Genomic DNA, 18,990 nt, shown 5'->3' on the forward strand with positions numbered 1-18,990 from the left:
GAGAACAGTTATAACTGGGGAGATGCAGAAGGAGAAATATCAAAGAACAGATTTTTTTGAACCTGAATCTCTGGAAATTGATTTGCTTTGAATTATCATGGAAGAAGTACGCTTCAGAAAGTAAACTCCCTAGAGCCGTGGTCCCCAACCTTTTTGGCACCAGGGACTGGTTTCATGGAAGACAATTTTTCCACAGACAAAGGGCAGGGGGGATGGTTTTGAGATGATTCAAGTACATGACATTTATCATTAGATTCTCATAAGGAGCATGCAACCCACATCCCTCACATGGGCAGTTCACACTAGGGTTTGCCCTCCTATGAGACCCTAATGCTGCAGCTGATTTGACAGGAGGTAGAGCTCAGCTTCACTTGCTCACCCACAGCTCACCTCCTGCTGTGCAGCCGGGTCTTTAACAGGCCACAGACCTGTACCGGTCCAGTCCATGGTCCAGGAGTTGGGAACCCCTGCCCTGGAGCATGCATACCCCAATTTGAAGACCACTGAACTAATAGTTCAAAATGCCAAGCCAAAAAGGAAGGCGCTGCAAGAAATTAGTTTTCTAGTCTGAACCATAACTTAAATGTCATGGCTTCGGAGATAATATTTGATGTACATTTTTCATTATTGATACTTTAATTAGGATAGTATTATAGTTTTAAGTGTTGCAAATTATCCTTGAAAAATTCTTAACATTGAGTCATGGCAAACAGTAAAGTAACACATGAATACTTGTGTTTATTAAGATAGTATTAAAACCTTAGCCTGACACTTTAACGTCTTTTACAGTCCAATATTTATCATTTTCAAGGTCATAGAACTATAATTAGAGTATTAGACTGAGAGGTAAGTTAAACACCAACATATCATGTGAGCAGTTGCCCATGGTGACAGGATTGGTGGTGTCATTTTGCCATACTTCTAGCTGTGCTTATGCTACAAAAATGTAGTTTTAAACTCTTTGGTTCTATTAGGTACTACTGCTGCACCATCTAACTCCGAAAGGAAAAACAGGATTTAATTAGCTAAGTGCACATATTTCTTTAAGTTTTTCCTGGTTGTTTGGATGCAAAGTTAGTACAAAACCACATGGATGCCATTTTCCATATAATAATTCACCATTCCAGTCACTCTAAATGACTTTTGACTTAATTAGTTGAGAAAAATGAACAGTGTTTGTGTAAATATTGGTGATAACTGAAACTTAAGATTTAAAGGGAAAAATAAGATTTGAAAGATCTTAAAGGTAGATGCACAACATGAACTCATTATGTGACTATTACTGTATAATGGCTACATTTAATAACAAAACTCCCCTGTTAACACTTTTACACTGTTGGACACATGTGGGGGGTGGGGACCAACACACACACTGGGGCCTGTTGAAGGAGTGTGTGGGGGGAGGGAGAGCATCAGGAAGAATAGCAAATGGATACTGGGCTTAATACCTAGGTGATGGGATGATCTGTGCAGCAAACCACCATGGCACACATTTACCTATGCAACAAACCTCCACATTCTGCACGTGTACCCCTGAACTTAAAATAAAAGTTGGAAATAAATATATATTTAAAAAATAAATCATCTTCTCTTGTTCAAAAAATAACAGTGTCCGAAATCGCCTTTTCTCTAAAGATATGTAATTATCCCATAAGAATGGTGGAAGAGCAAGATGAGCAGAAAAAAAGCCTTTGACTGTGGTGGTTCTGCATATTAGGACCTGGAGCCTTGGAGAAAATCTGAAGAATACCAGAATCTTTTTTGAAACACCTGTGCTTCTGTAATGTCAGCCTCTTTGCCTTAAACCCAGTAGGTCTTGAAATGAAACCACTAAGTAAACTTCCAAATTAGAACCTGCTGCTCCACATCCTTGGAACTGTCATAATCTTTAGCTGTGCAAATATCACATGAACAAATTTATTTTCAGAGCCAGAGTTATTTGTTTAAATCTAAGTTTAAATTTTATGGCAGATGACTCATGCTTCCAACATCGATACCCACCCTCCAATAGACTGGTTCCGCTCCATAAAACCAAACAGAACAAAAAGTTAGGCTCTATGGTCTTTGAGTTTTTCGAAATTCTAGTTTGTTGTTTCGGATAGAAAGAAAGACATCTGAGTTTTAGGATGTTTGGGTTGGGAGCCAGTTCTCCATGGGTCTCTCACATTTCTTCATGTCTTGTGGGAAAAGGCACTGACTGTCTTTGCTCTAAGCTGCCTTTCCAAGGCTGTTTGTATAATAGCCTTGTTGTAGGCTGCATAATAAATAGTCTTGAAGATAGAGATAGTGTCACCCTCTGGAACAAACGGCAAGTTTGTTTACTGTCTGCTAAAGATAACATCTGCTAGAAAAAATAACAAAGAATAAAAATAAATAAATAAATAAAATGTCTCCCTCCGGGGAAGACATCAGGGTGACTTAGTCTCTATTATAAAAAATGTGGGTTTGCTAGGCTGAGGTGTTCCCTCAATAAAGAAAATATGTGCAGGTGTCATCTGGCCCCCTTCATGTTGACCTGTATTGCGGCTTGGAGAACCTGGGCAAGTGTTGATGTTCTGGCTATTGCTTTGCTATGATAATAAACTACCCTTTGTCTCTGACCAAGGAGTCTTGTGTTTTTTGTCAACATCATTAAACTGTGACAGGCTAACTTGTTAGCTTGCAAGTGGGGTAAAATCTCAGCCCCTTACACTTATTGACAGCTTGATTACTTGTGGCTATGGTATGATTTTTCTACAAAGATCTTTGAGTACTGTTACCAACTTTAGATTAGCCATTCACATCTGGGAGATTTAATGTGATTCTTAAGGCTGAGATGATCCATTGAACTATTTCTATAAACTCTAATGTTTAATTAGGTAAGAAAAACACCTCCCTCCCAGATTCCAGCTTTAGATTGTCACGTATTTCTCTTAGGAGAACCATGAAGGAATTTCCTCCAATCTTTTTGGTAAAGAGTCAAGTTTAAATACATTCAATTACATGAAACGAAGGTAGGAATAATTATCCTACCTTGGATGGGCTATTCTCAATCTTTTGTCAGAGGAAGCTGGGTCTCATATTTGGAGAAAACATGGAAAACTTAAAATAAATTTTGTATAACACTGTACATTTTTAAAAATGGTCTTTAGTGAATCTAAAACATGAAACTTCTTCAGTCACCAAATATTGGCGATGGCCTTGCATCCTCAATTTAGTAGCTTTACTCAGAAATAATTTTTGGCCAAATGTGTGTGAGGTTCCACACAAGCCACACTCACCTCTCATTCCCTGGATATTAGGTCGGAGTCATACCAGAGGAGATCAGGATATCCAGTCCCAGACTAGGGAGCTCCACCTTAATTATGGAAGCTGAAAGAGTTCTAGAAAGAATTTTTTATTCATCCAACAAATGTTTATTGATCCCCAATTGTGGGCCGGGTGCCATGTTAGGCCTGGAGAAGCCAAGGTGAACAAGGGCAGAGTTGATGTTTGCACAGGACATATAGTCTAAATTCGTTGCACCAACTTAGAAGAGTGGACATTTAGGCCAGGCACGGTGGCTCACGCCTGTAATCCCAGCACTTTGGGAGGCCAAGGCGGGCGGATCATGAAGTCAGGAGACCGAGACCATCCTGGCTAACATGATGAAACCCCGTCTCTACTAAAAATACAAAAAATGAGTTGGGCGTGGTGGTGGGTGCCTGTAGTCCCTGCTACTCGGGAGGCTGAGGCAGAAGAATGGTGTGAACCTGGAAGGCAGAGCTTGCAGTGAGCCGAGATTGTGCCACTGCACTCCAGCCTGGGCGACAGAGCAAGACTCTGTCTCCAAAATAAAAGAAGAGTGGACATTTTTCTGTTTCTCAGCCTATATCTCACCTTTCCTCTTCTTTCACCAAAGCTTCATGATTTTCTGTAAAACCTATCTGGTTTCCTAGGAAGCCCTCTGGACTGCAGGTGACCTAGGATTGAACTAGACTTCTCAAAGCCACAATCTGGTCTCTGTGGTCCTGACTCAGCTGGATTTATGTGTAGAGGGAGGGAAAGAAGACCACAACATCGTAAATCAATAAAGGGCTTGAAGCACTTCCTATGTGTCCCAGAGTGACTTAAGCAAAATGCCTGTTGAAGTCAGTGCTGGCATTATCAGAACTGTTCACTTCATGTCTAGACCACAGCCAGACATTTAATAACACTAATGACTAAGTGTATTAAGTCCATGCCACACACCATGCACTGAACTAGGGGCACATTATACAGATTCCTTCATTTAACTCCACAATTAGGCTATCAAGTGGATACAACTGCCCTGTTTTCCAGATAAGAAAACTGAAAGCTAGAGAGATCAACAGACTAAGTCCTACATGGTGGTGCCAGATTCAAGGCCAGGCAGTCCAATGGCAAAGCCTGGTCCAAATTCAAACACAATGGCTTTCTTGCAGCTCTCCTCACCCTTCAAGCTCATGTCCTCAAAGCCATCTGACCTGCCATTAGCCCTGCTTCAAGACCCCCTCCTCCGAGATTGTCACACTGCTTTCTTCATCAAACCTTGGCCCAAATGTTACCACCTCAGAAATGCCTTCTGTCACTATCATATTGGAAATAACCCTCCTCCAAGCATGCCCTTTCACTTACCCTCTTGTATTTTTCTTTATCACTCTTACCTCCACCTAAATTTTAACACTTCTGTCTTCTGAAACTGTATCATAGGTGTGTTCATTTTTTTTTTTCTTTTTGCCTGTCCCCATCACTAGCTCGTGAAGATAAGATGAGGATCTCCAGCACCTGGTACTGTGCCTGCCATGCTGTGGGCGGGCAAGACACATGTGCTGGATGTGTGAGTGAATCAATGAATCCCTACCACTTCTCTCTCTATCTTTTCTTCTTGCTCACTCTAAGATGTTTTCTTGCTGGAATTTCTGCCCATTTGAGTCCTCAGAGTTGGTAGAAGAGATCAGGGGAGATTATTTGGTGTCATCTGTCACTTGAATATGTGAATACAAAGGTAGCTGAAGGATGACAGTCACAGCTTTATTACCTAACTTCATATGTGACCTTGGGAAAAATGCCTTCCATCTGCTCACCGTGAAAAATTATTCATCATGAGATGAAAGAAGAGGTCAATTAATTAATTTATGGGCATACGAATTTTGGATAAAAGCCCTAATAATTATCATTTTAAAAGTCACACATTTTTTTCTGAGTTCAGTGGCTATTTTAAGGAGGGCTGGGTTTCTACACAAGTATCACCTCAGATGAATTCATGAAATAATAACATTATGCCTTGGGTTTTGGCTTATCTTGACTTTACTTGTGAAGCATGAATACAAAAATCTTCACATTGTTCTGTATCTTCACAATGTCAAGAATCTGTGATTCTATGTTGTGAAAGAACCATGTCAGAAAAATTGTTATTAAAGGGAACTAAAGTGATTATCAAGAGCACCCCAGAAACAGTGGAGAGTTGAAGTAAGATTTTGAACATATTTGAAGTGAAAGATAAGATATGGACAACAGAGTTGCTTAATAAGTATATATCCTGATTTTATTTGATGTAAGAGTTTTAATGTTAGCTACAGAAAAATGGAAGGGAGGGGCTCTTAGCCTCTCTGGGGCCATGAACCTCTTCGGTAGGCTGGTGAAGCCTATGGACCTCTTCTTAGAATAATATTTTAAATGCATTCTAAAAGTACATAAGATGTTGGGTGCAATGGCTCATGCCTATAATCCCAGCACTTTGGGAGGCCAAGGCAAGTGGATCACTTGAGGTCAGGTGTTCAAGACCGGCCTGGCCAATATGGTAAAACCCCATCTCTACTAAAACTACAAAAATTAACCAAGCATGGTGGTGGTGCACAACTGTAATCCCAGCTACTCGGGAGGCTGAGGCAGGAGAATCACTTGAACTCGGGAGGCAGAGGTTGCAGTGAGCCGAGATTGAGCCACCGGACTCCAGCCTGGACAACAGAGTGATTCCATCTCAAAAAAAAAAAAAAAAAAAAAAAAAAAAGTATGTAGGATTACATGAGTACCCCCTCCTGAATTCTAAATTCTGGGGCAACCCCATTATTTTACAGTATTTTACAGTTAGGGGAACAGGGGACCAGAAAGTAAAATGATGTAGGACATCCGCTTTAACCTAAGAATAGAAACACTTTCCTGGCAGAAGAAAATCATGCTGTGATCTAACACAATTCAGGAATGTTGTTCCAAGCCAGTCCATATTTAAGAAGGTCTAATAAGGATGGTTTAATCTTGCTTTCAATGTTACTTTAGAACAGCAAGTACTTTTCCCTTCATACCTCTATTTACACAAAGGATTTGTTTGTATTACAAGCAATAAACTCTAAATACCTGAGCACTAATCGCATCAGGTTAATAAGTTTGATAATGCATTCATGATCTGGTATGAAAAGCTTGTTCCTAATAAAAATCTTCTTTAAGCTCCAACTAGTTTATATAGTTTATACCAATGCCCTAGAATACAACTGGGGGTTGAAATGAAATTACTATGGTATATTTTCTTTAGAAAAAAAAAAAGAAACTAAAATGTGAATATGGACATAAAGGATTGACTCTTGGCAAGAAAAAAAATGGAGAATTATTTGGGTCTCTTTTAAAAACACGAAGGGAATCCATAGCCTCAGGATAAGAATGTGAAATGACTGTTCTCTTTAGAAGGTGTGATTTGGATTCCTGCCTCTGACAGCATGACTCCAAGCCTCACGTGTGATTACCCAGGCCAGTCCTTGCACCTGCAATTGTAAATTGGACAGTCCATGAGACGTAAGAAGTATTTCCTTTTCCTAGATCCAAACTTCCTTCAACCTTGAGATTCTCCATCTTGCTGGCATTGCTTTTGGTCTAAGTAGTTCTCTGAAGCTCCTCTTCTCCATGTTGTAGCAAAAAGCAGAGGATCCAAAAAGCATCCACAACAACTGTTAGATATTGTGTCCAAAATTCTCGAATAACTATTTATGCCTTAACAAAGAAATGCCTAAATATATCCCACCAATTGTTTCTTAACACTACTAAATCTCCTGCATCTTTTCTTACAGCCAAAATCAGAAAGAGATTTTTTTTAAATCATGTCCAAGTGATGGATTGTTCTGCAAAAAGCCTCGTGATGGTATCTGGCAGGAACAGAAGTTTTTTTGGCATCCTAGTATTTCTAGCTTACTTAGTTCCTAGCCTGCCCACTAGCCAGATCTTTACACAAGTAAAGAAGCCCAGTTTGAGATCTTTCCTATGTCTGCATCGTATTTTTAAGTCCTTTTCCTCATTCCCGCTTAAAAACACAAAGGTAAATAAACCAGCATGATTTTTAAACAGACTCATGCAGTGCTCACTTACAGGGACGGAAAGAAAATATGTGAGATGTTTCTTCCTTCAAAATGCTTACAGTCCATAACTACATTCTGGTTAATAAACCAAAATAAACATACAGAAGTAATACACTATTGCTAACAGCTAAGATGTGTTCTCACGTTGTAACTTACATTATATCATACTCTCATACTTTATAGCATCTAAAGCACTCTCATATACATTAGATCATCTGATGTGCACCTGTACTCTAGGAGATAGGACAGGTATTACTATGCCCGTTTCGTAGATTAGAAATAGCTCAGAGAAGAAAAATCACATAAAGGTCCCACCACCAGTGAGTAGAAGAGCTGGGATTAGAACAGAGGTTTTCTGATTTTTAAATTTACACCCTTTGTAGCCCAGAACTGAATTACTCTAGAAACACACTAGTAGTAGTTCATATAAATAAAGATCTCTAAAAAATGGAGTGGATTCTAAGAGGAGATAAAGTTTCCATTAAACTTCAAAAAGAGGAAGGATCTGGATACAGGAGAGGGGGAAGGAAGAGACCACAACAAGTGCTTTGTGTGTATTGACTTGGGTGTGGAGCAGTGGGGAATAAACCCACACTGATAAAGCATTGTCTCATTGCACAGTCCCAGGAGGCGTCATTCACTTTTCTGTTACGTGGAGTCTCTGGTGACCCTGGAGCACAAGACTTAGACTACAAGTAAATTGTGGCCCTATGGTAGTGCAGACGCCCTAATAGAGCTGGGTGAGATAATGGAGGGTCTTGAAAAACCAGAGGTTTTGCCTCAAACATAGGTGATATAGAAGCAGAAAGAACATGGATTAGCTTTCAGGTACCTAAGGTTCTAGTCCCAAATCTGTGTGTCCTCAATCTCCCAGACTTTCTTTTATTTATTTTCTATTAAATGGCTCATGCCTGTAATCCTAGCACTTTGGGAGGCCGAGGTGGATAGATCACTTGAGGTCAGGAGTTCGAGACCAGCCTGGCCAACACCGTGAAACCCCGACTCTACTAAAAATGCAAAAATTAGCCAGGCGTGGTGGCGGGTACCTGTAATCCCAGCTACTTGGGAGGCTGAGGCAGGAGAATCTCTTGAACCCTGGAGGCGGATGTTACAGTGAGCCGAGATCACACTATTGCACTCCAGCCTAGGCGACAAGAGCAAAACTCCATCTCCAAAAAAAAAAAAGAAAAGAAAAGAAAAGAAAAGAAAAATGTTGCGCCAGATCATTTCTAATCTACTTTTCACCTTGAAAGGCATTTGACCTGTATGTCATGGAAGAAAGGAGGAAATCTTTGAAGATTCGTAAACATTGATGACATGAGGAAAATAGTATTTAAGGAATACTGATGTGAAAGTTGCCAGTACCAAAATAGAGTCACTTATGTCAAAACACAAACAAAATGGAGTCAGGAGGGCAAGAAAGAAGGGGCTCTTATCATGAGAGATTTCTGCACGTACTACACGGTTTTCCTGTAACAGTACTTATTGCAAGGAAATCCCTCAAGACTGCAGTATTCCAAATAATCTGTTTTCACAAAGACACTTGCCTAGCAAGTCTGTCTCAACCAACCAATAAGTTGGCTAATGCCAACTCCTATAACAAACCCCTGTTACCTTTGGCCTTTGTAACCTTTGGTTACAATCTATGTGGAATTCTTTTTGTCTTTAAAAGCTCCTCCTTTGCCCCAACCCCCAGATATGTCTATGAACCATCACAGCATGCATATCACAGATTTGCAACACCCCTGCTACTCCCTATTAAACTCTTTGCTTTGGAGAGTTGGTCACTCATTTTAGGTTGACAGTGGTCTGGAGGATGGATGGGTGTGAGAAGGCCTGGAATAGACAAAGACTTCTGGAAGGGTATCCCAGTAATCTGACAATGAGATGGTAAGAGGTAGCATAGGATGGCAGAAATAGAAAGGAAACCATAAAAGCAAGAGCCATTGTGATGATTGACTGAACTGAGAAAAAGCCCCAGAGTATCACTCTGAGTGGCAGGAAGAGTGACTGCCCTCTGGAAAGGGAATGGAAGTGGTAAAGAATCCTGGTATAAAAGGAAAAGGAATTCAGCTTTGGGGGTGTTGTGTTTGGCTGACAGTGAAGCATCCGGGGGAAAAGTTTAGTACTCATTGGGAGAAAAGGAACCAGAAGTCATGTGAGATGATGGAACTGGAGATAAGCGAGAGTCATCAGCTCAAGGGAGATAATTAACGTTCCTGAGAAAACAAGCATGAAAGCCTTTACAATGCATTAGCAAATGTGTTTTTCAGTTTTATAGCTAAAGAAACAGAAGGCCAGGAGACCTTAATGAAATGACCTCACCTCTTGTTTTAGATGGAATGAAAGCTAGTCATATATTTGAATAACTAACATTTTGATTTTTAAAGTCTATCACAGCAATGGACTGAATTTAGTGCCCTTGACTTTTTGAAATTTTTTCTCCCGTAGTCACATGTATTCTCTCTTAGGCCAGAGTCTGTTACTGTGGTGATTTTGTGCTGTGTTGCTTAGCTAAGCTAGAAGGACATTTCCCAGAATTCTCTTCCCTAGGTAGCTCTGGACTAGGGTTGGAAAGAAGAGAAATTTGCATGATTTGGAAGGCCAAAGTGACCCCACAGTGCTGTGCTGGAGGCGTTGGTGGGCCCTAGCCACCACCGCAGCTCGTACACCCTGCTGCCGATCACTGGTTCCCCTGGGTGGAGTGCGGGCCCAACGAGTTTGGCCAGATCTCCTCCTATAACTTCTCCAAGCACTAGACCGGGCTCTGGGAGAAGGCAGCAGTTTTTCCGCAGGTCGCTGGCCTCACTGGAGTGATGTGGCGAAAGACCTGCGTGCTGCAGTTTCCTCGCATGGATTCCAGGTTGTCTACCGGATTCAGTGAGTCGTCTCTGTTTCTCTCTGAGTCCAGCTTTTCCTCCGGCCTGCCCTGCTGTCAAGCAGAAGCTGCAGAAGGCCACCACCAGATGCCAAGACCGCAGCCTTCCACATGCTTCTTCACCAGCTGCCCTCTGTGCCTTGATTAATAAATGTTTCCCTTTTCCCCAATTGTCCCCTTCTAGACCTTTGTGTTCTCAGCTTCTCCTACAATTGTGTGATGCCGAATCCCTATAGAAAATTTCTTATCGTTATCACTCGCAGTGGTTCTAATTCCCTGCTGCAGTTGCTCAGGCTGTCTACAGATTACCCAGGCCCTACAATACCCAATCTCTCTTTAGTTGACTGCACTTGTGCATTTTTACTTATTCCCAAGCGACCGTTAGCTCTTAGTAAATGATGATGAGATTTTTAAATGGATCTTAATATGCATGAGATTTTTAAATGCATCTTATATAAATGGTCATCATGATAGACTAGAAACCAGGATTAAATAATGTACAGAAAAACTATAGACTTCAGGTGTCTGACCATGGACACCTCCACAATCCCCAGAACTACCCAACTCCAGCTATTAAGTAAGAGAGAAAGAAACTTCTAACTTGTTTAAGCCATTGTTATTTTGGTCCTTGTTACATCTGCTGAGCTTGAATTCTACATTCAACATTTTCTTATTTTATTTTATTTTATTTTATTTTATTTTATTTTATTATTATTTTGAGACAAGAGTCTCGCTCTGTCACCCAGGCCAGAGTGCAGTGACGTGATCTCGGCTCACTGCAAGCTCTACCTCCCAGGTTCATGCCATTCTCCTGCCTCAGCCTCCCGAGTAACTGGGACTACAGGTGCCCATCACCACGCCCAGCTAATTTTTTGTATTTTTAGTAGAGACGGGGTTTCGTCGTGTTAGCCAGGATGGTCTCGATCTCCTGACCTCGTGATCCACCAGCCTCAGTCTCCCAAAGTGCTGGGATTACAGGTGTGAGCCACAGCGCCCGGCCAACATTTTCTTAATACATTCAGTTATGCAAGTAAATGCACAGCAAAAATGCTCTTCTTGTTATTACCCTTCTTCTATTTCATCCTGTAACTCAGCCTTATAAAAAGTACGTGTTCACTTACTTAGCAGAGCTTCAGAAAAGGAGAGACTATTTCTCTATTTTGCAAAAATGCACAATGATCCATTAGTATCCTGATGGATGGGCAATGATACACTATTATTTTTCATTCTTCCTTCTAGTAGACTTTCAAGAAGACGACTGAACTAAAACTAACATTTACTCTTAAGACCAACACAGGACTGCCTATTTCTGTCTTAGACTTCAGATTAATGTTGAATTTCAGAAGATAAAACATATTTTCATTTATTTCAGCAAGTCACTTAATTTCTCTGAGACTCAATATCTTCATTTGTAAAATGCAGTGAATATCCTTTCTTCTCAGGCTTGTTTTGAAGGTAAAATGAAGTACTCCAAAGTATGTAAAAACTGCCTAGCACAGTATTTGACATACTAGGCGTCGATAAATATTAGTGGAATCTAAAGCTTAAACTGTATTTTAAAAGAATTAGCATAGAATGTTATTGAAAGACAAACAGTTGCCAGAATGTTTTTTTGTTTTGTTTTGTTTTCTTTTTTTGGAGACAGGATTTCACTCTGTCACCTACGCTGGAATGCAATGCTCACTGCAACCTCTGCCTCCCGGATTCAAGAGATTCTCCTGCCTCAGCCTCCTGGGTAGCGGGGATTACAATTGTGCGCCACAATGCCTAGCTATTTTTTGTATTTTTAGTAGAGACGGGGTTTCACCATGTTGGCCAGGCTGGTCTTGAACTCCTGACTTCAAGTAATCCACCAGCCTCAGCCTCCCAAAGTGTTGGGATTACAGGCATGAGCCACCATGCCCTGCCTCCAGTAATTTTTTTTTAAATAAAATTTGGTTTTCTGAAAAGGAGAACTCTTGCTCTAATACAATAAGGTATCAAATGATATGTTAGAGACTGGAAGAGTTGTTGCATTTTTCAAAATTACCCCAAAACTAAAGAGAGATGGGTAGCATGAGATTGAAAGGACTCTAACCATGAGTAGGTTGGTTCAGGAGGCCTAAGATCAATGTCTCTCATATTATGATACGTGCCATGACATATACCCTTTCAACCCGAGAGGTTTTCTGAATTAGAAAGAAGAGGGTATCCCTTTCTTTTTTTGTGGTTTTTTTCTTAGACTCTTAGCTAATCTTGACATTTCAAAAAATTGGACCAAGAAAATTGATGTAAAAGGAAATATTTTAGTTTTATGATGAATATACAGGAAGAACAAGAGATGCTTGCAGAAGAAACCAATGGAACAATAACTACCACCTGAAGTTTATCAAATGAGCAAAACTTATTGTACTTGTTAACACAGAGAAGTTTCATACCCAAATCTAAGTTGCTCCCTGGTACAAGACTGCACCTATATCTTGTTCTTCTGCTTTGAAGAGTTTCTTAAAATAAAATGTAAATAGATAAAATAAAATGTAATAAAATGAAATAAAGTAATAAAAATGTAAATAAGATGTTAGCTCAAATTTCATTAGCTTAAAGTCTCATAGTAGCCGTATAAGTATCTCATAGATACACACTCAAGATAATTGAATCCCAAAATAATGCTAGAAATCTGTTTCCAGAAAACTGTTCATTAATGGTAATTATCATTGTTAACTCTTAAAAAGCAGATTTAAGGTTCAGGAGCAAGTCTGAGGCATCAGAGGCTGGTGGTATTGTAATGTTTACTCTATCTGCCCAAGCAGTCTTATGGGGGAAATATGTCTACTCACAGTGCAGAGGAAGGGCCATGTCTTGGTCTTCCATGTCTTGGACCATGATCCAATCTTGCCACAGCCCTTTAGGCCTGAACTTCCATCTCTGACTTGGCACAGCAAAGAGTAGCGTCAATGAGATTTCACCCAACCCTTCTCTCTCTCTTTGGAATTTGAACAAATCAATATCTAGAAACTGAATGCACTTAGAAGTGGGATTAGAAGCTGAAAAATGAGGAGGCAGAGTTAGAGCAGGAGAGGCCGTATCAGCCATGTGCAAGTCTAGTTATTAATTGAGATTAAGCAGGCCAAACCTGCTGGTTGATGACCAGAAAGAGGCAGATACAGAGAGTATAGCTCAGCCCATTCACCTACAATCTCCCTGAAGATAGGGACAGTGTCTGTCTTGTTCATTACCCTTTCCCCAATATTTACCATAGTTCTTGGTTATGAAAAAAAATTTGTCACTCAATACATATTGCTTGAATGAATAGTTAATGAGTTAGCAGTGGATGACTAGAGCAAGCCTCTTACATGGCCTTCTTTCCAGAAACCCTGTCCAGTACCTGGAACCAGAGCCCTACATCTCCCCATGAAATTCCTTCTTCAGCACAGCCTATGTCTTCTTATTGGCCTAAGCCTCCAATGCTTCCCATTATTTGAGCCAATTTGTTTGCCTCCTTGAACCTTGTCAACAAGTTTCAAAACCAAATTTGTGATAGAGAGGGAGGGACTTAGAAAGAAAGAGAAAGGAAGGAGAGGAATAAAGAGAAAGAGAGAGAGGAATGGGGTAGGAGGTGGGGTGATAGAGGCTACCTTTAAACTTTTAAGTCCTCCTTTTTTTTTTAGTGCGGTATACAAAAGACCCTTCACAGCCTCCCTACAGAGACATTCAGGCTTTAGATGTAAGGCTAATAGACAAGATAACTGCAACAAACAGCCTATTCTAGTAAATCCATCTGTAAAAGAGTTTGCCCAAGAGAGGTGATTATACTTTGTCATCAGAGCAGACTAGTTACATAAAATAAAACAACTTCATAGCTATGCCCTTGTAAATTGTTTGTATTATGTTGAATGATAGCAACTAGACTTTCATGCTTCTGTTTAATGGACAAGAGTAAAGTGCCACGGGAGGCTACTCTAGTGAATAAGATGTACTCAAAAATAATAATAATAATAATAATAATACATCCTCCTTCTCAACTCATAATGTCCTCCTTCTTTACTATCACTGGAATGCACCCACTATTGTGTCTTTAAGAAAATCTGAACACTTGATTTTTTTCTTCTACATAGGAAGAAACTCAGAGATGATATGGAGTAAAACGTTACACCATTTTATGAAAGCAAATTTTGCTTTCATAAAGCAATGTAATTCCCTTGGGCAAGAAATAACTTTCCAGGTGTGGTTCATCCTCAATTAATGGGAATTAAAGTATCCTCATGTGACAGATAATGGGAAACTTATCTTTCAGTTGAATACTAGCCCTGTACTTTTCAGAAGCAGATATAAGCCAAGCATACCGTCTGCATTAGAAGGAACATCAGATGACCAATGTTATCCTTGTCTTCCTTCTAGCACTTATATGCATGAGGTGCTATAGCAGTAGGATGCTCTGACTGGTCAAAAGCAATATATTAATATTCACAGGGGGAGAGAGGGAAGGAATAAAGAATAAAGTACTTACTTGGTCCTAGACCAATTGAAAAAGCAGCAACATAAACAAGCAAGCTGGCTAAGGACAGCCATTTCAAAAAAGCTGGGACGTCCCCAGGGTCTGTGACTATCTGGTATTCAGTGTGGCTTAATACAGCATTTAGCAAGGATGCTGAGGTCGTCTCCCCTCTCTTATCCACATCATTTCTCAGGGGCATGAGCGAGCTTCTGCTATGGGAAGCAATTCCTTTTAAGTGGTCTCTGAGAGTATTGTTGCTGGCTGACAGGTTTCCTGGTCCATAAATCACAGACTCATCTAAGGACTGGTTGACAGAATTGTGGCTTCTGCAGATATTGGTGAAGTTCATGTGGATGTTGAGATTTACGATGCCCATGGTCACCAACGAAGCTGCCATCACAGAAGAGCCAATGCAGAGGAATGTTTTGCTGCCGACATGGTCTACAAGAAGAGTGGCGGGGATGGTGCTAATGACTTTGACAACTCCAACCCCAGTGGAGGCGAGGCTTGCTGCCTCATTGCTTTGAAATCCAACTGACTTCAAAACAGTTGATGCATAGAACAATATGTTTGGCTGGCCAGTGATTTGTACAAAAAATACCAGTGTTAGTCCTATCATTATTCGGGTTCGCATGTTGTCTTTTGAACGAAACAGATCCCAAAAACTATACTGATATTCATCTTTCAAGGATGATTTGATCACAATGAGTTCCTCAGTTGTATCTGAGAGTGCTCTTAACCTTCCAAGAACCTTGCTAGCAGCTCCTTCTTGTCCTTTCATCACCAGAAACCGAGGGCTTGGAGGAAGAAAATACATTGCAATTGCTTGCAAAATTCCCAAGGGAATCACAAGACCAAACATGTACTTCCAGCCATGGAAAACATTGGCAAATGCGTAATTTGAAATATAAGCAGAAAGAATGCCGATGACAATCATCAGCTCATTCAGTGACACAAGAAGGCCTCTTCTGTGTTGAGGAGCAATCTCTGCGATGTAAACACAAGTGGCAATGGAGGAGAGGGAGATGGAGACCCCTATGGCAATGCGTCCCACTATAAGAACCGTGTAGGATAAACTGAGGATCAAGACTAAGCTTCCGAGTCCAAGCAGGCAGGATGACAAGATGATTGCGGTCCTTCTTCCATACCTGTCTATCAGGACCCCTCCGGTGAGTGAGGCGAGGAGGGCTCCAATGAGGAGGGAGCTCACAACCATTTCCTGCTCATGGCAGCTCAGGGTTAATAAGGTTTTGATCTGAAGAAGAGCCCCAGAGATGATTCCAAGTTCATAACCCACCAGGAGGCCACTGACAGCGGCAGTGACAGATGACAGGAAGGTAAACATGCCGCAACCTACAAGCAGAGAGAAGAGACAGGGAGGTCAGTTCTCGGTTGAGATTTTAAACATTTTGTATTGGGGAGGAGATTTAACCTTGTAGAAGTCTTTCACAGCACTGAGTTTAAACACGCACACAATTGTGATAAAATAATGCACTGACCAAAAAATGATTTGATATAGAAGGAGAAATCATTTTTCTTTCTTTTTTGGGAGGAGAGGCATGGAGACATGTAGGAAGTCCAGTTGCCTTCTATTTATGATGTTGATGTTTTTGGTTTAGACCAGACAGCGATGTTGAGATAAGAAGTTGACACATGGTGAATTCAGACTGAACAAACAAGAATATCATTTGGTTCATGCCTTGGCAGTGGATCAGAAATTCAAAGAGCCTAACTCTTCTTGTCCCATCCCCGTTCTCTAAAGGCAAATCTTTGAGGGCAGGAGACACAGAATAGGAGCCTCTAAAAGTGCTACAGGCTCCCTGCTGGATAGCCTGGGTCAAAATGAAACACAGCCTCCAGGAAACTTGCCCTCTTATCTCCTGGGCCACAATCGTGCTGCAATGGCCTCTGCTGAACACAGGAGGGTGTTGGGGCAGAGGGTGGAGGTGGGAGTGGGCAGTGTGTGAATGCCTTAACAAAGTCAAGGTTTTGCTAAACAGAAGGAGGGAAGAAATGTATGTAGTGTAAGGAACCAACAATATCCCTTACTCATTCTGAGTAAGGAGAAAGGGGGATGGAACACAGGCGGAACAAGGAGACTTTACCTTTATATTGTTTTTTTGTTAATGTTCAAATCCAAGGAAAATGTCAAAAAGTTAGTAACTATTGATTTTTGGTGGTAGGAACACAGATGTTTGTTACATGTTTGCAACTTGTCAAAATAGAAACAAAACAAAACAAAAAAGTAGCAGAGGGAAGAGTGTTTCAGGCCCAGGAGAAAGTAATTTCCAAGGCCTTAGGACAGGAAAGTTCTCATTATGTTGTAGGAACTGTCAGATGACCAGCACATAATATGTGGGCCACATCGTGAGCCTGGAAAGGTAGGATGCAAAGGGCTTAAAATAAATTTGGATAATTACAGAGGCAGCACTTCAAGTAGGGCCTTGTCGGTCACAGTGATGACTTTTCATTGTGTTTCAAGTATAATGGGTCCAACACCCATTGAGAAGTGTAGAGGGCATTGATGCTATCGGTTTCTTGTTTATAAAGACCACCTTTGCTGCAATGTAGAGATTAGTTCTTCAAAAGGCAAGACTGGCAAGACTGGCAGCAGGGAGGAGTTTGCTGCCTTGGTTTGGACAAGAGGTAATGGTAGCTTAGACTCGGGTGTTAAGAGTGGAACTGGAGATAAGTAGGTAGATTCCAAGACTTATTTTGGAGCTAAAAACCACTACACTTGTTCAAGGCTGGGTGTGGTGGCTCACGCCTGTAATCCCAGCACTTTGGGAGGCCGAGGTGGGTGGATCACCTGAGGTCAGGTGTTCGAGACCAGCCAACGTGGCAAAACCCCGTCTCTACTAAAAGTACAAAAATTAGCTGGGCATGATGGTGCATGCCTGTAGTCCCAGCTACTCGATAGGCTGAGGCAGGAGAATTACTTGATCCCAGGAGGCAGAGGCTGCAGTGAGCTGAGATCGTGCCACTGCACTTCAGCCTGGGCAACAGAGCAAGACCCTATCTCACAAAAAAACAGAAAACAAAAAAAAACCATTACACTTGTTCAAGAATTGGAGATGGAGGGTAAGAAGTGGGTCAGAACCCAGGATGGCTCTGTGGCTTGAGCAGTTGGGTGGGTGATTTACAATATTCCACATACTCAATACAGTACTATATGGGGCCAACACCCATTGAAAGATGTAGAGGGCATTGTGCTATATACTGTGTAGTGCAACGTACTGACATAGGGAAGATTAGGAATAGAACTGGTTGTGAGTGGTGATAAGAGGAGGAGCAAAAATCAAAAATTTCATTTTGGACTTAGTAAAATGGTTTATTTATTTTACCTGTAAGACATTCAGATAAAAATGTTAAGTAGGGGATTGGGTATACAGATTTGGAGCTTAAAGATAGGTCAAGCCTGGACATATGTATTTGGAAACCAGCGGCACATGGTATTTAAAGCCACAGGAATGGGTGAGATCACTTAGGAAGATAAAATAGGGGAAAAGGAGAAGCAGGATCAAGACTGGGACCTAGGCAACGCCAATATTTAGAAAAGTAGTGCCAGCAAAAGAGATGGAGAAGAATCAGAACTGAGGTGTAACTCAAATGTTAGAAATGTGCTTCGGCACACAGTTTTCATAGGCTGAGCTAAGGCTGCCTTTTGGCATTGGGGGAGAACAGAAAACCAAACACCGCATGTTCTCAGTCATAGGTGGGAATTGAACAATGAGATCACTTGGACGCAGGAGAGGGAACATCACACACCGGGGCCTATTGTGGGGAGGGGGGAGGAGGGAGGGGTAGCACTGGGAGATACGCCTAATGTAGATGACAAGTTGGTGGGTGCAGCACGCCAACAGGGCACATGTATACATATGTAACAAATGTGCACGTTGTGCACATGTACCCTAGAACTTAAAGTATAATAAAAAAAATTGTATTCAGCTCTAGTGAAATAAGCAGGTCAAATAAAGGTGAGGTGATCTAAAACTCTATCACAAATACTCAAGGTATTTTTCCATCTGCAGGATCCTGGTAGGAAATGGGAATTTGCAGCCCCAAAAATAAGGGGAATAAAAGCACTGAATATTTAGATGGAGGAGCAAATAAAAGTGCCATAATCCACAAGAAATAAAGCAAATTTATGAGCATTTTGAACAAAACCTAGTAAATTGAAGTTAAATCAGCAATTTAGCTAATCAGAAAACAGAATTTTTTTTTGGCACTGTTACGTGGCAGGCATTTACCTGGGTACAGGGAGAAATATATATATACACACACAAACACACACATATATATATACACACACATAT

At 40.9% G+C, this 18,990-nt stretch overlaps 1 protein-coding gene across 3 annotated transcripts in view; it reads right to left on the reverse strand.

The window, feature by feature from the left end:
- SLC2A12 (solute carrier family 2 member 12) overlaps positions 1-18,990 on the reverse strand; it is a 64,913-nt gene that overhangs the window by 25,907 nt on the left and 20,016 nt on the right. For 2 of the 3 annotated variants that reach the window (XM_017875464.1, XM_017875465.1), the window contains exons 2-3: positions 14,687-16,027; positions 13,017-13,223 (exon numbers count right to left, since the gene is read on the reverse strand). In XM_017875464.1, the coding sequence (XP_017730953.1) occupies positions 13,017-13,223; positions 14,687-16,027 (1,548 nt within the window). The remainder of the gene's footprint in view (positions 1-13,016; positions 13,224-14,686; positions 16,028-18,990) is intronic. The other variant, XM_017875466.1, reaches the window with a different exon arrangement.

This window comes from Rhinopithecus bieti, unplaced genomic scaffold (genome assembly GCF_001698545.2).
Source record: "Rhinopithecus bieti isolate Rb0 unplaced genomic scaffold, ASM169854v2 scaffold_9615, whole genome shotgun sequence".
NCBI classification, from domain to species: Eukaryota; Metazoa; Chordata; class Mammalia; order Primates; family Cercopithecidae; genus Rhinopithecus; species Rhinopithecus bieti.